General features: G+C 37.4%; 6 protein-coding genes across 6 annotated transcripts; 3 read left to right on the top strand and 3 right to left on the bottom strand.

Annotated features, from left to right (window-relative positions):
* Positions 1–697: 697 nt before the first annotated feature.
* Positions 698–2,073, bottom strand: LOC106329480 (putative Delta(7)-sterol-C5(6)-desaturase 2). Its single transcript, XM_013768139.1, has 3 exons — positions 1,757–2,073; positions 1,242–1,547; positions 698–1,166 (listed from the first exon to the last, which is right to left on the bottom strand). Exons 1-3 carry the CDS (start codon positions 1,980–1,982, stop codon positions 856–858), a joined length of 843 nt encoding a protein of 280 aa, XP_013623593.1. The 5' UTR covers positions 1,983–2,073; the 3' UTR covers positions 698–855.
* A 337-nt stretch (positions 2,074–2,410) lies between these two features.
* Positions 2,411–3,672, bottom strand: LOC106329479 (delta(7)-sterol-C5(6)-desaturase 1-like). The gene is made up of 3 exons (XM_013768138.1): positions 3,322–3,672; positions 2,929–3,234; positions 2,411–2,854 (listed from the first exon to the last, which is right to left on the bottom strand). The coding sequence occupies exons 1-3, from the start codon at positions 3,548–3,550 to the stop codon at positions 2,541–2,543; spliced, it is 849 nt and encodes a 282-aa protein (XP_013623592.1). The 5' UTR covers positions 3,551–3,672; the 3' UTR covers positions 2,411–2,540.
* Positions 3,673–5,188: 1,516 nt separating this feature from the next.
* Positions 5,189–6,582, bottom strand: LOC106331577 (40S ribosomal protein S7). Its single transcript, XM_013769962.1, has 5 exons — positions 6,472–6,582; positions 6,113–6,198; positions 5,962–6,035; positions 5,577–5,883; positions 5,189–5,488 (listed from the first exon to the last, which is right to left on the bottom strand). Exons 2-5 carry the CDS (start codon positions 6,185–6,187, stop codon positions 5,369–5,371), a joined length of 576 nt encoding a protein of 191 aa, XP_013625416.1. The 5' UTR covers positions 6,188–6,198; positions 6,472–6,582; the 3' UTR covers positions 5,189–5,368.
* Positions 6,583–7,824: 1,242 nt separating this feature from the next.
* On the top strand, positions 7,825–9,062 carry LOC106330112. The gene is made up of 3 exons (XM_013768660.1): positions 7,825–7,976; positions 8,120–8,165; positions 8,537–9,062. The coding sequence occupies exons 1-3, from the start codon at positions 7,825–7,827 to the stop codon at positions 8,810–8,812; spliced, it is 474 nt and encodes a 157-aa protein (XP_013624114.1). The 3' UTR covers positions 8,813–9,062.
* A 1,705-nt stretch (positions 9,063–10,767) lies between these two features.
* LOC106329368 (LOB domain-containing protein 41) lies at positions 10,768–11,995 on the top strand. Its single transcript, XM_013768011.1, has 2 exons — positions 10,768–11,150; positions 11,240–11,995. Exons 1-2 carry the CDS (start codon positions 10,961–10,963, stop codon positions 11,830–11,832), a joined length of 783 nt encoding a protein of 260 aa, XP_013623465.1. The 5' UTR covers positions 10,768–10,960; the 3' UTR covers positions 11,833–11,995.
* Positions 11,996–12,554: 559 nt separating this feature from the next.
* On the top strand, positions 12,555–15,509 carry LOC106336293 (ubiquitin receptor RAD23c). The gene is made up of 12 exons (XM_013775081.1): positions 12,555–12,778; positions 13,130–13,291; positions 13,383–13,436; positions 13,511–13,560; positions 13,665–13,796; positions 13,901–14,078; positions 14,221–14,367; positions 14,464–14,529; positions 14,624–14,671; positions 14,768–14,880; positions 15,015–15,093; positions 15,174–15,509. Exons 1-12 carry the CDS (start codon positions 12,713–12,715, stop codon positions 15,288–15,290), a joined length of 1,212 nt encoding a protein of 403 aa, XP_013630535.1. The 5' UTR covers positions 12,555–12,712; the 3' UTR covers positions 15,291–15,509.
* The last annotated feature ends 3,640 nt before the right edge of the window (positions 15,510–19,149 follow it).

Here is a 19,149-nt window from a genome sequence, read left to right as displayed (position 1 = left end):
TAAGAAGTATTTACAAGAAAACCAGAGCCGGGCCTGAGATTTCGGGACCCTATTCGAAATAAAGATAAACTTATCGTAGCTTTGATAATAAAACGCAACATCGAAAAAACTATAGAACAAGAAAAAATCTCTGGTTTTCTTATGAACTTGCTTGCTTTTACAGAGTAAAGAGAACATGAGAAGTTGAAAAGACTCTCTCGTAAGTTTCCTCTAGTGAGTTAAAAATGATGTTTTTTACTTATTTAAATCTATTATAATATTTACGATTATTTAAATAAAAATAAAGTACAGAAAATCAAATAACTTACCCTAAGTTACTTGCGCTAATGTTAATAACTTATATTTTTTATTTTGTACAGTACAAACCAGAACTTTGTTTTTTTAGTTTCACTTTGCACATAAAACTAATATATTAACATTACATTACATATCTACAGAGGGAAAAATTGGAAATGGACACGGATGTTTCGTGAGACTCTGCCCAAGCCCGGCTCTGAAGACAACACCCCAAACTTATATACAGCCCCATGTTTTTATTATTGGAATTAAAGCCATTATGTTGGGTGGAACCTCCCTTAGTCCAGTGGTTTGATTAAGAGTTTACTATTTTCTTAAAAAAAAAAAGAGCCGGCTAATGTAAAACTTTGGCTAGACTTTTAATAGATCATTAGAAAGGTTATGGTAAACTTGACACCGCAAATCACTACACAAAATCTAAGAATTTAAGATAGGTAAAAGGCACATAGACCCCAAATCATTCAGATTTTGAATCAAAAGATCCAAATCTTGAAATATCATCTTGAAAATATATAATATCATTGAAAGAGACTGACACCCACAAGTGAACTTTGAACATTAATCACACTTAGCTTTCTGATCTAAGCCGTTATCTTCGGCTACAGGAACCTTAAGGGTGCCGAACATCCAATCCATACAAATGGTATATTGACCATAGTTATGCTTGTATGTAGTATGGTGTATTGTATGGTACCCTGCACCCATTATAGGCCAGATATTACCATGGATGCAATCATGGATGCACGTTGTCCATATCCCTCCCAAAAACAAAAGACTCATATGCGTTATGAGATGAACCGGCACTATGAACAGAGCTATCACATGTGGTGCAGCCTGAAGTATCCCATCCAATGGATGGGACGCAAACCCTGAGAAAAAAATCAAAAACGTTTTAAGTAAATGGATGGACAGAGTGTGTTTTGAGATTAGAGGGTGGGACTTACCAGCAAATGGAGAGAGTGTGTTTTGTTTGTTGTACATGTGGTGGGTGGCATGGAGATGCTTATAGAGAAATTTAATGTCATGAAGCCCTTTGTGAACCAAATACATCCCAAACTCAACTATAACGAGATAGAGCACGATGTAAACAAAACAGAGGAACCAATTGAATTGGTCAAGTGTAGAGTAACATTTGGTCCAACCACGCTCGATCATATACTCAGAGACAGTTGGGAAAAGTGTATACCAAGGCATACCCTTCACTGCCACATGTATTTGCTGAATCATTGCCTTTCTTGTAGGAATAGAATCTGAAGTAAATTGCAGATTCATTAAAAACAAAAAATAGAACTAAGACAAATTATTAATGCTTCAAACCAAACTAACCAAAATTTCGAATCGAAACTAACCAAATTAACCAAAATCCCAAAATAAAATAACTGAACTATCCAAATACAGAACCGAAACCGAACCAAATACATTACAATTTACAATTTACATGAAACTAAAATAAAGTCACCTTCGGGGATGTAAACATTGCGTTTAAGGTAATAGATGTAGAAGCACCAGAGGAAGGCGGAGATGAAGTAAAATAAGTTTCCGGTGAGGTAGCTCCGGAGCCATGTTTGAAGGAAACGTGGTAAAGGCTCCCATAGATTCGCCGGCAAGAGGTGACTCAGGACGATCCGGTTGTAAAACGTTGTCTCGTCGACGAACTGAGTAAGAAACCCATTCTCTGCCGCCATGTATCCGCCGTGGGAAAGTCAACCTCTGATAATGCGTTTTATGAGAGAGAGAATATTCTGCGTCTACATCGCTAGATGTCAAGTCTTCAACGCTTTGTGTAATTTGTTTATCTTTATTTTTTGAAACACGTGTAATTGTTTTATATATGCCATGGTATTTAGACTATTTACAAGACTACACCCCCAACTTATATTCAGCCTCATGTTTTTATTACTATCAGAGTTAAAAGCCATTGTTTGGTTAAATGTTCTGTGATAAACAGAACTTCTGTTGAAAGGATTTGCAACTAACGTTATTATTATACAGTGGCTTGCAGCAAATGTAGAATTGGTTCTCTAGGGTCTTTTTTCTAAATACGTATGAAGTTCAGGGACTACACTGCATAATCTTTTCTCTGATGGTCAATAATGCTGGTGACTAGTTAATCAAGAAAGAAGAACGTTTAGACAGCAAATGTGCAGTAAATGGTTCGACACAAAATAATTGGAAAGACTGAGACACATGAAGAAGAAAGTAAAAAAAGGGTTGTAAAAGAAAGACAAAACAAAAGGGCATTCTCACTCAGCTTTCTTGGAGATGTCTCTGTTGTCAACATCTTCTAAAAGAGGGTCCTTAAGAGAGCCAAACATCCAATCCATCCATATGGTATAGTGACCATAGTTATGCTTGTAAGTAGTGTGGTGTATGGTATGGTACCCTGCACCCATTACAGGCCAAATGTTACCGTGAATACAGTCATGAATGTTCGCTGTCCATATCGCTTCCATGAACAGAAGACCTAGATGGGTTGTGAAATGAATCGGCACTATAAACAGAGCTATCACATGCGGTAAAGCCTGAAGTATCCCATCTACTGGGTGAAACGCAAGCCCTGAACAAAAAAACAACAAAAAGTGCTGAATGCAACCAATCTTTTACATGACTAGAAATTAAAATATACTTTACCGGCAAAGGGAGAAAGAGTGTTCTGCTTGTTGTAGATATGATGGGTGGCGTGGAGATGCTTATAAAGAGGCTTAATGTCATGAAGCTCTCTGTGCATCCAATAAATACCAAACTCAACTAAAACAAGATATGTCGCGATAGAAACAAAGTAGAGGATCCAGCTGAGTTCGCCTATTCTAGAGTAACATCTGGTCCAACCACTTTCGATCATATACTCAGAGACGGTTGGAAGCAGAGTGTAACAAGGCATCGCCTTCATTGCCACGTGGATTTGCAAAAGCATAGCCTTTCTTGTCGGAATCGCATCTAAAGACAAAAAAAAAGAACAACTTAAAATGAAAAAAAAACAAGAACCAATCAGACAATTAAGTTCTGTAATAAAAGTAAAGTTACCTTGAGGGAGATAAACGTTGAGTTTGAGGTGATAAATGTAGAAGCACCAGAGAAAGCCTGAGATGAAGTAAAGCAAGTTTCCGGCGAGGTAGTTCCTGAGCCATGTCTGGAGGAAATGCGGCAAAGGCTCCCACAGGCTCGCCGGCAAGAGGTGACTCAGAACAATGCGATTGTAAAACGAGGTTTCGTCCACAAACTGCATCAGATACGACGCATTATCCACCGCCATTTTAGTATCAATTCGCCGTCTGATTTTTTATAGTTTACCTTTTCGTGAACGGGATCGAGTCAACTGTGCTCGTGCATGCCCGCCGCACACAGAGAACAAGTCATCCCAAATCTCTCGCACACTGTTTCGTTGGCAGTGGCACACTGTTTTTATCGAAATAACTGTAATTCTTCCTTATATTTACAATTTGAACCTTGTATTTTGTATATAGCGACTATTAACCTACAACAATAGGTATATTGGTTTAAAGAAATATATGAAATATTCAAGATTTTGTACTAAAAGTCTAAAACACGTTTTGAGAAAAGGAAATGGCTGTTATTGGATTTTGAAAACTGGTCTCGAATTTTTTTGTATTAGAATCATTCAAGATTTTAACTTATATATCAAATTAGTGTTCAAATATAGTCATTTTTTGTAGGAAAAAACTAACCCGAATCAAAATTAGTATATTTTATTTTTGAAGATGTAGAATAGTGGATGGGTGTATGTATGCACTTTGTTTTAAGGTTTAAAAAGAAAAATGGGTATGAGTTGGTGATTAGTATAATATTTGGGTGAAAACTGGAAAATATCAAAAGACATGGGATTATAAATGCAAAAGAAGTACGAGGATATTTGGTGTAGAGACAAAAGTAGGAGTTCATTTAATTCCCGACGGAGTCCAGACACACGAAGTCCCCGCACGTGGAACAAAAAAGAGTCACGCGCTGTCAGAACCACTCAAAAAGACTAGGACCCATGGGCTAATAATATAAAGCCCAAACTAGTCTAGTGCAAAAGCATTCGAGACCTGGAGAGCAGCGAGTCATCGTGACAGTCGACGTGGACAGCTAGGAATCGGCCCACAAACAAAACAACGGACGTTAAATCCGTCGGCAAAGCACGCGATCTCTTCTAAACCTTTGTCATTCTTACCAGCAAATGGAGAGATCATTTCTAAGTATGCATGGGGCTCGTTTGCACCAAGGTATAAGCCTCATGCATACTTCAGACAACGTAGTACAAACTGGCCTCACTTGCTGTAGTTACTGAGTTTTCATTTCTGAGTTTCAGGGCTTTCCTGAAATTATAATGTCTGAGATGTCATGTTTTGTGCCTGTAGATACTGAGATCTATTTAATGTCTTCAGCCGTGTTCGTTTGTTAAACGCAAGACGCTCCCGCTGCGGCAAGAAAAAGCACGGTGGTGATGATCAAAATAATAGAATCTGAAGCTAAAGTAACCGCCAACGATTTCCGGAGACACAAAAAACTTGACGCCGGTGCCGCTAAAATTTTCAGCGTCCCTTCTACTGCCCCTGCGTCATCGGTGTTGCGTGTTGTTAATCGCCGCTGCGGTCATGGGTGTTGTGTGTTGACGTGATTCCGGTTTAATTTTTGGTCGTTGCCGCTGCGTCTTGCGGCTAAGAAACGAACACGAGAAACGAACACGGCTTTCATCTGAGTTAAAGCTGTACAGAGCAGGAATGAATAATAGATTTTTGTATCCTTTTCAGCTGAACAACACAAAAGTTCTTGCTCTGTTAATGTATGGTTAAATCAAACTGTCAGTTTGTCAAAAAAAAAAAAAAAAATCAAACTATGTCAACCTTTTGCCAAGAAATTATATTCAATGAGAATTTTTTTGAGATATATATTTTTTAAACAGTGATATCATTTGGAGAAACAGAAGAAAGCTATTGTTTAAACACAAGTTTTGAGGAAGACTGAGATGCAACAACTTAAACAAGAAAATCTTTTGCAAAGAGTTTTTACTCAAAAACAGAATAAAAAAAAGCTCTCTATCCGACAAAAAAAGAATCAAACATTCATCTCTTCAACCTTCTATGGTAGGGTACTCGAAAACAACATCTCTCCCTGTAAGCTTCCTGTAAACACCAACCATCGTCTCAAGCTTGTACTCCGTGTTGTTCCTCTCCTTAGGCTCCAAAAACACCTGCCAAAAATTAAAACATGTTAAACTAAGAGCTTAACAGACAATGAAAGACACCAAGCAAAATGTGTTAAAAGCTTTTTTTTTTTACCTTCATGATCTTGGTGCCATCAACACGGTATCTGGTACGCTTCCCAACAATCTCAGCAGGGTAAGCGACATCCTCAAGCATGGCTTCGTGGACGGAAGTGAGAGTCCTGTTGCGTGGTCTCTGAACAGCAGAGCCCTTCTTAGGGGGACGCATGATTCTTCTGGTGGCAACGAAGACAACGTCTTTCCCACTAAACTTCTTCTCGAGCTCTCTGACGAGACGAGGATGGATCTTGCGGAAGGCTTTCCTCAGTCTGAATGGAACGTAGATCACAATAGCCTTGCGGCCTCCAGAGATATCCATCTGACTGCACAAAATAGAAAAAAAAAAATCAAAATTTAAGACAAAGTTAAAATATTTAAAGCCTCTTTAAATGAAAACTTACACAGCTTGGTTAATGTAGAGATCTTTCAAGTCGCTTTTCAGCTCCTGGTTGGTGTTCTCCAAGTCAAAGAAAGCCTGCAATTAAAAGTAAATAAATAAGCAAGAAAAAAAAAACAAAACACATTCACAAGGTTTAAGAAAGAAGAGATAACCTGAGCAACTTGCTGTTCGAAGTCTGTTGGTGCCACACCCTTGTCCTTGTGGATCTTGTTCTGAGCAGAGAACATCTTTGCAGATTCTACAACATCATAAACACAGAAACAAATAACCCAATCAACATTTTGATAGCTTCAACGCAAAAGAATGAGCTACATTTCTCAATTGGTTACAAAATCTAACATCATTAAGCAGATCAATTAAATTGTAACCCTAATCAAACCCATGGATTAGAGCTCTCACTAAAAGCCAATAACAGAGTATGCAATTAGATTAAGAGAAACGACGATTAGCCTCCAGAAAGCAGAACCAGCCATCACGAATTCGCAGAGAATAGTAATATAGTGAAGCGTACCAGTTAGCAACGACGAAGAACACTGGAAGGTGGTGAAAAGAGGTTTACGGCTTTGCTTTCAGAGAGCTTCGTGTTCGAGAGGCGACGCGAATCTGGTGAAGCAGAGGTTTAAATAGTAAGGGTTTCTTTTGAGATCCCTATTTTGGACGGTCTAGATCTTCTCATGGCTGATGCTTATTACCTTAACTGGGCCGATGATCGGTTTCTATAACTAATGGGCCAAATATACATATTTCGAGCTAACCCAATAGCCCAAAGTAATTGGTCAAAGTCTTTTAGAAGATAATGGAATGAGTTAAGTACCCTTTAGGAGATTACTAAGCATGTTTATCGCGGATCTCGGTTCTTAGCGTAATATAAGATACGATCTCTTAGTTTTTAACTAAAAAAAGCTAAAAGACATCTCTTATATCTCTTAAGAGATGTCTCTTAGTTAAAAATTAAGAAATTGTATCTTATGTTACGTTAAAAACTTCAACCTAAGTGGCTTGCAATAAACATGTTCTAAGCATGATTAACCCGGAGTTTTTAGGATGGAGTTCTTAGCAAAGTTAAGAAACAGTTTCTTAACTTCCGATAAAAACCTCAGTCTAGTTAATCATGGTATAAGGACCGTAAGCATTTAAAACGTGAAAAGCATTAAGAACTAGAGACCCACAGTATTATAAACAATTACAATATATATTCTCACAATTCTTAGGAAATAGACGTAACAAATTACTCTTTGAACATTCAAAACCCAACAAATAATTTAAAAAAAAATATGTTTGATGGTTTCTTTACACAATTAACAACTTGCGAATGATTTTAGTTTATATAAATTACGGAATAACGACGGCGAGAACAAACAAAGTTGTATAGTTTTCTGGCGGAAACGACATAGTTTCGCGACACAAAACCTTTATCTCATCGTCGTCTTAATATAATAATAAAGTGCTTATAATTGACAGCCACTCTGTTTCTCTTCTTTTCGCTCAAGCTTATCGCCGCGTTTTCGTCGAAAAGTTCGTAAGGTAGTAGTACTTCCCACCTCTTTCTCTTTTCTTCTCCAAGTTCCTTTAATAATAGCGTAAATGACAGATCAAAGTTAGTTTTTGTATCTTCTCGTAAACGGGTTTGTTGTAAATTTTAAAACGTTTAAAATTCTTATCTTGTTCGTACGAAAGTTTGCTGTTTATAGTCCACTCAATACAGAAACTGGTTTATCCTGGTCAACGTATTCTGTTTCTGAACATCCTGTTTTATACCCAATCTCTCTCTGTATTTCGAAATGATCCTTTTTTTTTAATACCCGTCCCTCAGATTGTTCTGATATCTCCATTGTGTTTCGCTTGAGACAAAAGTGGTTCGAAAATGAATCATTATAGCCTTCAGCAGAACGCCTTCGAATCCAGAGGATTTGTTGTTCCTGTCTCCTCTGATCCCATCTCTCTTGTTTGTCCTAAGCCTCGCCGCGTCATTCTCTCTAATAACGTTATTCATCCGTTTAGATTATTACATTCAAGGTATCCATCACAAAGCCTCTTCCTTTTGTCTTTTTATAGATCATATTGATTTTTTTTTTTTTTTGTTTGCAATACTAAATGCTGATTTTAATATATACTTTGTTTGGGATTTCAACAGTCAATCCAGAGCAGCTGATGTAAAGTGATTGTAAAGCTGGGGCTGATCTTTTGGACATCATTCGTAGAAAGGTTTGTCTCCTTCTTTGAACTTGGTGTATTGAATTGAATCAAACAATCCCCTTGTCTTCCTTTGTTTGAACTATTTGACTTTGCACCATTCTTCGTTGATCTGTGTTTCTTTGTATTGCATCAACACTAGACTATATAGTTGCTTCAAGTTGTATTTATAATGGATTCATCAGATTTCACATGCTTGAATTATTGTTCTCGTTCTGCTTCTTCTCTACAGAATGGTTTACGAAGGATCTCTCCCTTGTTTTAATTTTCATGCTGAATCAACTAATGTCAACTAGTTGCCTATGTAGATTGAATCTTTAGTCAGATACTGAAAGGATTCAGTATCTAAACTTTGATTCTTTTGTCTTGTTCTTTCTCTGTAGGAAGAAGAAACATTACCTGGTGTAGCTTCATCACCTCCATTTTTCCTCGGGTCTCCCCCGTGCAGAGTATCTAACCCTTTAGCTCAAGATGCACGATTTGGAGATAACAAACTCAACCCTATCTCACCCTTCCTCCCATCTCCATCTCCGTCTCGTGTCAAAGGTGGAGGTTGTGGTCGAGTGAAGTTTGGGATTAAACCGGCAGCTGTTATAGTAGAGGGATTCGATTGCTTAAACAGGGACCGCCAAAACTCAAGCATACCTGCCATGGCTTAGAAGAAGGAGCAGAGATTCATAAAATCCATAATCCCTTTTTTTGAAGCAGATGTTTATATGTTTTTTGAATATTAAGAAGAGTTAAAAGATCAGTCAACATCCTTAGTTAAGGCTTTGAGATCAATATTGTGTATAGATACGGTAGATTAAGATGTGTTATCCTGAGTCTCACTGTAACATATCAAAACACTTTGGAGTGTTTGTTCTTTTCTTTCTTTTTTCTTATCTGTATGAAAATCTAAGTTCTCTTCTGTATAGTAACGTTTCTTCTTTCAGAGAGATTCTCAATCTTTGTAAAATGTCATTTTGTAAAGCTCGACATGTATATGAATGCTCTGTATTGTAACACATGACGATGTGATATGTATGTATTGGTGACCTAACCATGTTTCAATAACTACAAGATCTCAAACTATTTTCTTATGCAAATTTCAGATGACAAAATGATTATTTTCATTTATAATATACATCTGTCATTTATAATATACATCTGTCAATAATTTTCAGAAAATCACATTACTGTTGGTTCCTTGTCTCATCAATCATCAAGAGACTCGTTCTCGGCATCTTCCGATATAGTAGGCATATGCATACTTAGAACATACAGTACATTTATATTTGTGGGAGAAAATACATCTGCTTTTGCCATCTCCGAAAATCTACTTCTTCAAACTTATCTAACTTTCCAATCATTGATGTCATCTCTTGCACTGATACACTGACCATAATTCACAAGAAACTACTTTTTAAGATTGTTAGATTATTTGGGGTTGTAACTTGTAAAGTTGTGAATTATATATTTGGATGATGAATGAATCGCCGTACTTTCCTTAGAAAGTATTTTGATCATATTCCAAATATTGGGTTATAAGAAATTTCTTTGCAGGATAAAATATCAAAATCTCACTCTTGTTCTATACTAAGATATAAGACAAACAAATAGAGTTTTAGTGTTTACATGTGTTTTTTTCAGAGTCTCTAATATTTTTGAACAATGAATTTTTTTTCTCTTTTTCTTACTAATTATTAGTTTCTGATTTTTTCAATATCCATTTGCTAATACCTACATTTCTATATAAAAAGTGAATGGTTGCAATGTTTAAACCAAAAATTGCAAAGACTAAAAAAGAGTTGCAATGGTTACTAAAAAGCTACAATAATTAATCACTAAAGATTACAATTAATTAATATGGTTATTACCATGTTTTATTTTTATAGTTACAACTGTTCATACAAATTATTGTAATGGTTTACGTGAAACATTACACCTATTCACTTAGATATATAACAATTACAGAATCCACTTCTCAACTACCTCAAATGTGCAAAGTTTCAAAGTAATGAAATCATATCAAAGCTGAATTTTGGTAGTCTAAATTAAACTAAAGGTAATAAAGATTACCTTTTTTTTCTGAACAAAACCGTCGGCGACACAGAGATCCGCCCACAGCCCCAAAGAAGAAAATATCAAAACCCGGAAAACCGAAAACCAGAAACCTGGCGCTAGTTTTCGTACAATAATAAAGCAGTATTCGAAAACAGGTTCATTTCCAGAAAACCAGGAGTTCAATGTGGGTCCCATCTTCCTCAAATCCTATCTGGCTCAAACGTGGCGATTCGACCAAATTTTCTGACGCGCGAGCGTTAAAGGCACGAACTCAAAAGGATAATAAGATTTGTAGACTAAATGACATACTAATCAATGATATGATTATATATAATAATTTACGAAATTATATGTTATTTTTTTACTCAAATAAAGCACTCCGTGATCTAATATCCACGCTGCATATCAAATATTTTGGATAATTGATTTAAATTCATAATTAAATGTTCTAACACGTGTACGGCACACGCGTGGGGGTTGAGAGTGGACATGAAACAAAACTTGGGGAAGAAACACAAGGAGTAAATCGTTGAATCCGGAAAAAAAAAACCGCGGCGTGTTTAGCAAAACAGCTTCTTTTTATTTGTCATCTCTCTTCTTATTAACCTTGGTTTCATCTCTGAGCTTCCAAAAACCCGGGGGCTTATTCTCTAACAAACTCAATCAACATCTTTCTTATATAATTAGTGAATCTCAATCAGTCTTTATTACAATTATCTCCCAAGAAATCTTACAAAACAGAATCTGGAAGACAAAACAAGATGCGGATGAGCTGTAATGGATGCAGAGTTCTTCGGAAAGGGTGTAGTGATGATTGTAGTATACGACCGTGTTTGGGTTGGATCAAATCGCCTGAAGCGCAAGCAAACGCAACGGTGTTTCTCGCCAAGTTCTATGGCCGTGCGGGGCTCATGAACCTCATCAACGCCGGTCCCGATCACCTTCGTCCTGGTTAGTTGTTTTTTTTCCCATTAAAGTCATCTTTAGTGGAGAGGCGAAAGGTCATTTAAGTTTAACGAACTTTGCGTGATAATTTGCAGGGATTTTCCGATCCTTGTTGCATGAAGCGTGTGGGAGGATTGTGAATCCGATCTACGGTTCGGTTGGTTTGTTATGGTCGGGAAACTGGCAGCTTTGTCAAGCCGCCGTGGAGGCGGTGATGAAAGGTGAGCCGATCACGGAGATGGCCACAGATGCGGCGACCAACGGCCAAGGTCCGCCGCTGAAAATGTACGACATCCGACATATATCCAAGGATGAGAGCTCCGCCGCCGCAGCTGTGGCAGCAGCTACTGGCTCAACCGATCTCAAACGGCCGAAACCTCGCCGCGCGAAGCGTGTCGCGGCCGTTGCTAAACCGTCGGAATCTGAGGGAAAAGAGGCTAGCCACGTGTCGTCGTTGAGCCACCAGTCTGAAGTCGTGGCTGCTCAAGAAGGAGAGAGCAACATCTCGGAGGTCATGACGTTCTCGCCGCAGGCGGTGCAGAGTTCCGGCCAGATCAAGCTTGACTTAACATTAGGGCTCGAGCCGGTGTCGCATGCGTGTAACGTGGTGCCTCTTAAGAAGAGAAAGATCGGCGCGTTCGCCACGTGTCAGGAGGAGGTCCCGTGTAAGACTGAGCTTAAGCTCTAACTTTTTTCCTTTGTAATTTTGCCTCGCGTCGGCTTCGTTCGGCTCGGCTGTGATACCATTGGGCCGATAACTCTTTTTTGTATTTCTCTCTATATTTCCTTTTTTGTTTGTACTCCCCCTGGGGATAAAAAATTAGTGCATGTACAAACTTCTTTACAGAGATATAGGGTATGAATGGTGACCGGGGAATGATTGGAAATAATGCATTCCCTAACGTTCCTATAAAAAATCACCATTCGCAAGGAATAATAATTCCTTCTCATTCCCTCTCGTTCCTGTTTTTGTAGAGAATTAAAGGATAAAATTATTCCTTGTTAAATTTGAGAAGGAACAACCATTCCTTTTCATTCCTGCTATTTTTTTTTCCGTATATTCATTTTCTGTTTGTTCCTCTTGTTTCCCGAATGGTCACCAGTCAGACCCATAAATTTAAAACTGGGTAAGGTGATTATTACTGTTCTGTCTTATTTTATCTTTTTCCATTACCAAACCATAGCAAAAACAATGGAAAAGACGAAAATGGCCTACCCATTTAGAAAGTATTCTGGGCTTAGGCCTATCTTCTAAGCAGTAAAAGCACTATGGGCCTATTGTCGGGCCTATCTATTAACAGCTGTAATCCGGAAGCTGTCAACATGACGTGGCATATTTTAACTGGCCTAATGACGTATGACGTGGCAGAGTGGAAAGTACCAAGACATGTGCTTCTTGGGCCACAATCCAGTAGTGGAGATATCGAGGGAACCACCAAAGGTAGGGGCCAGATTTCGTGTGCATCATCATCTTTACCTACTCGCCTTCTCCCCAAGTTATTGCGATTGCCGGCTGCGATCGATCTGAGCTGAGGATCGGTCACTAGTAAGATATTTTTTTTCCGGAGATGAAGATATTTGTGAAAACTCTCAAGGGGACTCACTTCGAGATCGAAGTAAAACCGGAGGATTCGGTATGAGAAAAAGTCTTTGATTTAGTTCGGTAATCCGATGCGATTTTCGATCCGGTTTAGTATTTGACTCTTTGATTTAGAGACGGCTAGAGATAATTGATATAATTTGGATCCCTACAATTTTGGTGTATACTATATAGTTACTTGCTGAGCTGATTATAGCTTGTTTAATTGGAACTTGTTAGGCATCGTCACTATGATTGCTGTTTTTAATTTTTATCTGGTTGTAGTGGATGCATATTTGATTCTCATTTATTAGGTTGCTAGCTAATTGGTTGTAGATGTAATTGCATAAAGTTTTGTGGTCAAGGTCCATGTTCTTGACTATTTTCTTGAATATTTTAAATTCAGGTTGCTGATGTGAAGAAGAACATAGAGACTGTGCAGGGAGCAGACGTGTATCCTGCTGCGAAACTCATGCTTATTCACCAAGGGAGAGTGCTTAAAGATGAGACCACCATTGAGGAGAACAAGGTCGCTGAGAACAGTTTCATTGTCATTATGATGGCCAAGGTGAGCTTCGGATCTTAGGAAACAAGTTGTGCTATTTTAGCTCTTTGATTGCCTAATTTTGACTTATGCTCTCTGGGGGCTAAACGTGCAGAGTAAACCTTCCTCATCTGGATCGTCTAGTGCATCTTCTGGTCCTACAGTGCAGGTTAGTTGGTTCTGGTGTTATAGCATCTTCATGCAACTTGTTTGTTGGATGATCTAACTTTACAATTGGTTTAGGCTAAGTCGATGCCTACCTCATCAACACAGCCTCCAGCTTCTGTAGCAATGTGAGTATTTTGTACTCGGGAATTTTCTAAAATATATTTGAAAATATGTGTCTATTCTATACTAATTGCGATTTTCTGCCCCCAATCTTCCTAAATCTGTGCAGACCAGCTGCAACTGCACCGGCGCCTGTAGCTGCCACTGAAACTGCACCTGCACCTGCACCTGCACCTGCACCTGAATCTGTTTCTACTACTCCACCAGAAAGCACTCTTGCACCCGAATCAACTCCTGCAGGGTTAGCATATTTACTATATATATATATATATATATATGTAGTCCTTGGAATGTTCTGCTTAGTTCAGATATTGGCCTATTCTTATTTTGTTTTGGTTAGTATAGGTCTCAGGGTGATGTGTACGGACAAGCAGCATCGAACTTGGCCGCTGGAAGTAATTTAGAGAGTACCATTCTGCAGATTCTGGACATGGGTGGAGGAGCCTGGGATCGGGACACTGTCGTCCGTGCACTCCGTGCTGCATTTAACAACCCTGAAAGAGCTGTGGAGTATCTTTACTCTGTGAGTTCAGTTTTGTTTTTTCTTCTTCTGAGTTTGGTGTAGATGCTGAGTCCTATGATCTTGGTCACTAGGCTGTTGTTTTTAGTGACACTAAAGCGAGATAATAATTTATATATTTTAAACACTTGTGTTTATGCATTAGGGGATCCCCGAGCAAGCTGAAGTTCCACCAGTTGCTCGTGCTCCAGCAAGTGGTGGGCAGCCAGCAAATCCCCCAGCACAGGCTCAGCAACCTGCAGCGGCACCTGCTACTGGTCCTAATGCAAATCCGTTAGATCTCTTCCCACAGGTAATAAATTTGGAGATCAAAAGCATACTTTGTTTCATTTTTAACTTTTGATAATCATTGGGTATGTTGTACTAAATGTACGTTTATCTTTGGCAGGGGTTGCCAAATGTTGGGGCAAACCCTGGTGGTGGAACACTTGACTTCCTGCGCAACAGCCAACAGGTATAAGCTGTTTTTTTCTACTTGCTTACAAAAAGAGCATATAAGACTATCAATGTGCGACTTGTTTATTGTTGTTTATTCTGGTGTGTATCAGTTCCAAGCTCTGCGTGCAATGGTGCAAGCAAACCCTCAAGTTTTGCAGGTATGTCTATCCAATTCACAGAAGAACTGCAATAATTGTTCAGTCATTTGATAGCTTTACAAATGAATAATAATGTTGTCCATGTGTTATCTGCAGCCTATGCTTCAGGAACTGGGAAAGCAAAACCCAAACTTGATGCGGTTGATTCAAGAACATCAAGCTGATTTCTTACGTTTGATCAATGAACCCGTTGAAGGAGGGGCAGAAGGGTATGCATAATCCTTGTTCTCTTACGGTTGTGATTCATGTGTAACATACATATAAAAAACGAAACCCTGGGAAGGTTTTCAACTACTTAAACAATGATTCTTTTCTTGGTTAATTTGTGCATTGGATTATTCAGCGCCAACCTCTTCGGCGAAGGAATGCCACAGCCACAGGCGATTCAGGTCACACCTGAGGAACGGGATGCAATTGAAAGGGTATGTTTCGTTTCTTTCCTCTCTCTTTCTTCACCCTCTTACTGTAACATTACCTTGATAAAACAAAACAAAAACTGCAGCTGGAAGCGATGGGATTTGAGAGAGCATTGGTGTTGGAAGTGTTCTTTGCGTGCAACAAGAACGAAGAGTTGGCTGCAAACTATCTTCTTGATCACATGCATGAGTTTGAGGAATAAGCTTTTTATTATAAAAATACCCTTGTTCTTCTCTCTGTCTCTTCTAATTGGTTCATATGTTTTACTTATATATTGTGGGGATTGCCAAGTTCGAACTTCGTTACTCGTCCGTGGTCATGGATTCTCTCAGTTGTCAGTTTAAAATGGAGTTTATCATTCTGCTCTTTGTATTTTCGTTGATCGTATCTAGTCGTTGCAAAATCTCATGTTCCTGTTATTTTTTTTTGTCGAACTGGAGACAATATGTATTGTATATGAATGTATTAATAGTAAACGTAAAAACTAAAAACATGAAAACCCAAAGTTGATTCACTGTAATGATCTCCTAAAACTTCCCTCGCGTACTCTCGTACTTATTTTCAAATTATTTTCTAGGGGAACTGACAGCAGAAAATTATTTTCAAAAAAAAATAATAATAAATCAATCAAGGATAACGGCATGAACGCAGGCTTCTTCAGACATCATTGGGATGTCATTAAGCAAGGTGTGTTCTCTCATGTTAAACTCTTCTTTCAACAGAATTATTTAGACTCCAAGATAAACCATACCCATATTTGCCTCATCCCTAATACTGATTCCCCTTCCACACTAAAAGACTATAGACCAATTAGTCTCTCAAATGTTGCTTACAAGATAATTACTAAAGTTCTAGCTGAGAGATTCAAACCCTGGTTAGATAGAATTATTTCAGAAAATCAAACAGCTTTTATACCAGGGCGTTTAATCACAAATAATGTCTTAATTGCTCATGAACTGATGCATTTTTTACATACCAAGAACCTAAAAAACAAATTCATGGCAATTAAATTAGACATATTTAAAGCGTTTGATAAGGTTGAGTGGAAGTTTCTTGATTCAGTAATGAGACAGTTGGGCTTTAGTGATACTTGGTGCAGATGGATACAAACATGTATATCCTCTGTTACTTATTCAGTACTGTTCAATGGAGACCCTACAGATTCAATTCAACCACAGAGGAATCCGACAAGGAGACCCCATCTCTCCCTACTTATACATTATATGTACTGAAGGATTGTCTCAGTTGATCAAAAGAGCGATTCAAAATCAATAGCTCCATGGATACAAAGCTTCACGAGGAGGACCAACTATCTCACACCTATTTTTTGCAGATGATTCTCTAGTCTTTTGCAGAGCAACAGTGGAGGAATGTAGAGCATTAAAAGAAGTTCTTGCCATGTATCAAAAAGCATATGGGCAAGCAGTCAACTATGTCAAATCTGCCATCACCTTTTCCAAAAGTATTCCTCAAACTGATCAAAATATTCTGATGGAAACTATAGGAATTACCAAGTTAGGAGGTTTTGGGAGATATTTAGGACTGCCTGAAAAAATTGGTAAGAAGAAGAAAGATGCTTTTGAATACATTAGACAGAGAATTAAGAATAGAATGGATAGCTGGTACAATAATTTTCTCTCTCAAGCAGGCAAAGAAGTGCTGTTGAAATCGGCAATTACTGCATTACCCACTTATGCAATGTCTTGTTACATGCTCCCAAAAGGGCTAATCAGAGAGATTACAACTTATATGAGAAGGTTCTGGTGGTCCTCTGTTAAAGATAAGAACAAGATTGCATGGGTAAGCTGGAGGAAAATCACAAGATCAAAAAAAAGATGGAGGACTAGGGATAAGAGATTTGGAGGACTCAACATGGCACTACTAGCTAAACAAGGATGACGTCTGCTAAAACACCCTCAGTCACTACTTGCTAGAGTCTATAAGGCTAAGTATTATCGTCATACAGATTTTTTAGAGGCTAGGAGTTACTCCACGTCCAGCTATTGGTGGCGCATCATTATACAGACACAAGATCTACTTAGAAAAGGGGTTAAATGAATAGTAGGAAATGGAAATGATATTAGTGTCTGGAAGGATCAATTATTAGGCTCAAAGCCTGCTACAAGTGCCACTAGTACAACATCGATTCAGTGTCCTCAACTCCGTGTATGTGAGCTCTTTACTGAAAATACTACGGAATAGAACGTCCAGCTAATCAGGAATCTGTTTAATGACCAAGATGCAAGTAACATTCTTTGCATACGACCTAGCCTCTTCCATAAGCCTGACATCATTATTTGGTCGTACACAAAAGATGGTCATTACAGTGTTAAATCTGGGTATCACTTACAAAGGCAAATCACAACCCAGGAAGGTCAACAAGATTCTATATTTCTATTGCAGCATAAACGCCTGATTAAGTTAAAAAAATCTGCTCAGCGATGTGGAAATTAAATCTTCCTCCAAAAGTAAAGACCTTTTGGTGGAGAATTGCTCATAACTGCTTACCTGTTGCAGACAATCTAAAGAAGAGGGGCATAAAAACAGACGATTGGTGCCAAGTATGTGGCCAGGAAAAAGAAACTCTTAATCATACGATGTTCCACTGTAGAGTTTCTAAAGAAATAAGGTACCCAATGAGGATTCAACCTCCCTTCTTCAAAACCTAAATAGTATCATAAAAGGTGTGAAAGAAAACAAGGAGGAGATATTGAGTTTTTTTATGGGTAGGAGAATTTGGAAAATGAGGAATGACTTGATCTTTCAGCAAAATAGACAGCATATTTTACAGGTCATACATGGAGCACTGCGTGATTGTCAACAATGGAGGGAGGCGCTCCAACTTGCAAACCAATATACTCAATTGGATTGGGAGATGATCTCGAAAGATACAACCATTCAAGAGGTACTCCCTAGCTCAGCTTCTATGTACTGTTTTGTAGACATCTCTTGGGTTCATGAAAAAGAGGTAGGAGGGATTGGATGGGTCTTATACAGTAAAGAAGGCGTCCATAAGCTTCATGCCTCTTCTTCAATCAAGCCCACAAACTCTCCATTTGAAGCTGAAGCATGCTCCCTTCTTATGGCGGTTCAAGAAGTATGGAAGCTGAGATACAAGCATGTCGTTTTTATGACTGATTGTAAGCAACTTAGAGATGAGTTACATCAACAAATGACTGAACAAACCATTTTCAAAGTCCGTAACACAGAGGCATCCTCTCTGATACGAGACATTGTGGCAATGGCCAAGCAATTTAGCTTTACTTTTCATTATGTACCTAGAGCTTTAACTAGGAATGTTGATGTAATGGCTAAATAAGCTACACAAGAACAAAGGAACTATGTAATATCTTGGAAGTTTTAATAAGAAAACTAGATTTGGATCCGCACAACCGTGCGAGTATTAATTTTCATGTTTATATATATTTTACATAATTAGAATATATTTTTAAAGTTATTTATATATTTAAATGTTTATATATAATTATTTTAAATATAATAATTTGATAGTTTTCTTGCTGTAAGTTAATTGATTATTTCAAATTATCACATATATTTGGTATTTTTTATTTTATATATTGTAAAATTATTTTTTATTCAATTATTATGATCCTGATCCGTAATTCAAGTCGCTAGATTTCTTTTATCAATATTTTTTATGTTTATTCATTTAAGATAATAACTATATATATATATATATATATATATAAGTTTAAGATAAGTTAATTTTATACATGAGTTATCTAATTTACTAATGTTAACCCATTCTACCAACATATTATATTTGTAGCATAAATTTTTAATGTTTGTGAAAATAAAATATATTAATTTATCAGTTTAAAATAATTTATCTTATTTAGTTAATTACAATTTTTTATTTTAAAATGATAGATATAACTATAAAATAGTAAAATTTGATATAATTTTTTTCATTTTATAAAAGATAACTGAGTATATATATATATATACACTAATATATATTAATATATAATAACATTAATTTCATTACTAATTACAAAATTAGTGAAAATATTTATATACAATTTTTGATAATTAAGATA

Source organism: Brassica oleracea, chromosome C3 (genome assembly GCF_000695525.1).
Source record: "Brassica oleracea var. oleracea cultivar TO1000 chromosome C3, BOL, whole genome shotgun sequence".
In the NCBI taxonomy this organism is placed as follows: Eukaryota; Viridiplantae; Streptophyta; class Magnoliopsida; order Brassicales; family Brassicaceae; genus Brassica; species Brassica oleracea.
This window is presented reverse-complemented; position numbering and strand designations above follow the sequence as displayed.

Excerpts from the sequence above, each read along its gene's own strand:
- LOC106336293 (XM_013775081.1), top strand. The coding sequence starts at position 12,713 with ATGAAGATATTTGTGAAAACTCTCAAGGGGACTCACTTCGAGATCGAA. Across the intron at positions 13,437-13,510 it reads CTTCTGGTCCTACAGTGCAG|GCTAAGTCGATGCCTACCTC; the intron begins GTTAGTTGGTTC and ends CAATTGGTTTAG. Across the intron at positions 13,797-13,900 it reads CCCGAATCAACTCCTGCAGG|GTCTCAGGGTGATGTGTACG; the intron begins GTTAGCATATTT and ends TGGTTAGTATAG.
- LOC106329479 (XM_013768138.1), bottom strand. The coding sequence starts at position 3,550 with ATGGCGGTGGATAATGCGTCGTATCTGATGCAGTTTGTGGACGAAACC. Across the intron at positions 3,235-3,321 it reads CAACGTTTATCTCCCTCAAG|ATGCGATTCCGACAAGAAAG; the intron begins GTAACTTTACTT and ends TTTTGTCTTTAG. Across the intron at positions 2,855-2,928 it reads CACTCTTTCTCCCTTTGCCG|GGCTTGCGTTTCACCCAGTA; the intron begins GTAAAGTATATT and ends TTTTTTGTTCAG.
- LOC106331577 (XM_013769962.1), bottom strand. The coding sequence starts at position 6,187 with ATGTTCTCTGCTCAGAACAAGATCCACAAGGACAAGGGTGTGGCACCA. Across the intron at positions 6,036-6,112 it reads TCGAACAGCAAGTTGCTCAG|GCTTTCTTTGACTTGGAGAA; the intron begins GTTATCTCTTCT and ends TTTTAATTGCAG. Across the intron at positions 5,489-5,576 it reads ATGGCACCAAGATCATGAAG|GTGTTTTTGGAGCCTAAGGA; the intron begins GTAAAAAAAAAA and ends AATTTTTGGCAG.
- LOC106329480 (XM_013768139.1), bottom strand. The coding sequence starts at position 1,982 with ATGGCGGCAGAGAATGGGTTTCTTACTCAGTTCGTCGACGAGACAACG. Across the intron at positions 1,548-1,756 it reads CAATGTTTACATCCCCGAAG|ATTCTATTCCTACAAGAAAG; the intron begins GTGACTTTATTT and ends AATTTACTTCAG. Across the intron at positions 1,167-1,241 it reads CACACTCTCTCCATTTGCTG|GGTTTGCGTCCCATCCATTG; the intron begins GTAAGTCCCACC and ends TTTTTTTCTCAG.
- LOC106329368 (XM_013768011.1), top strand. The coding sequence starts at position 10,961 with ATGCGGATGAGCTGTAATGGATGCAGAGTTCTTCGGAAAGGGTGTAGT. Across the intron at positions 11,151-11,239 it reads TCCCGATCACCTTCGTCCTG|GGATTTTCCGATCCTTGTTG; the intron begins GTTAGTTGTTTT and ends GATAATTTGCAG.
- LOC106330112 (XM_013768660.1), top strand. The coding sequence starts at position 7,825 with ATGAATCATTATAGCCTTCAGCAGAACGCCTTCGAATCCAGAGGATTT. Across the intron at positions 7,977-8,119 it reads TTTAGATTATTACATTCAAG|TGATTGTAAAGCTGGGGCTG; the intron begins GTATCCATCACA and ends GCTGATGTAAAG. Across the intron at positions 8,166-8,536 it reads TGGACATCATTCGTAGAAAG|GAAGAAGAAACATTACCTGG; the intron begins GTTTGTCTCCTT and ends CTTTCTCTGTAG.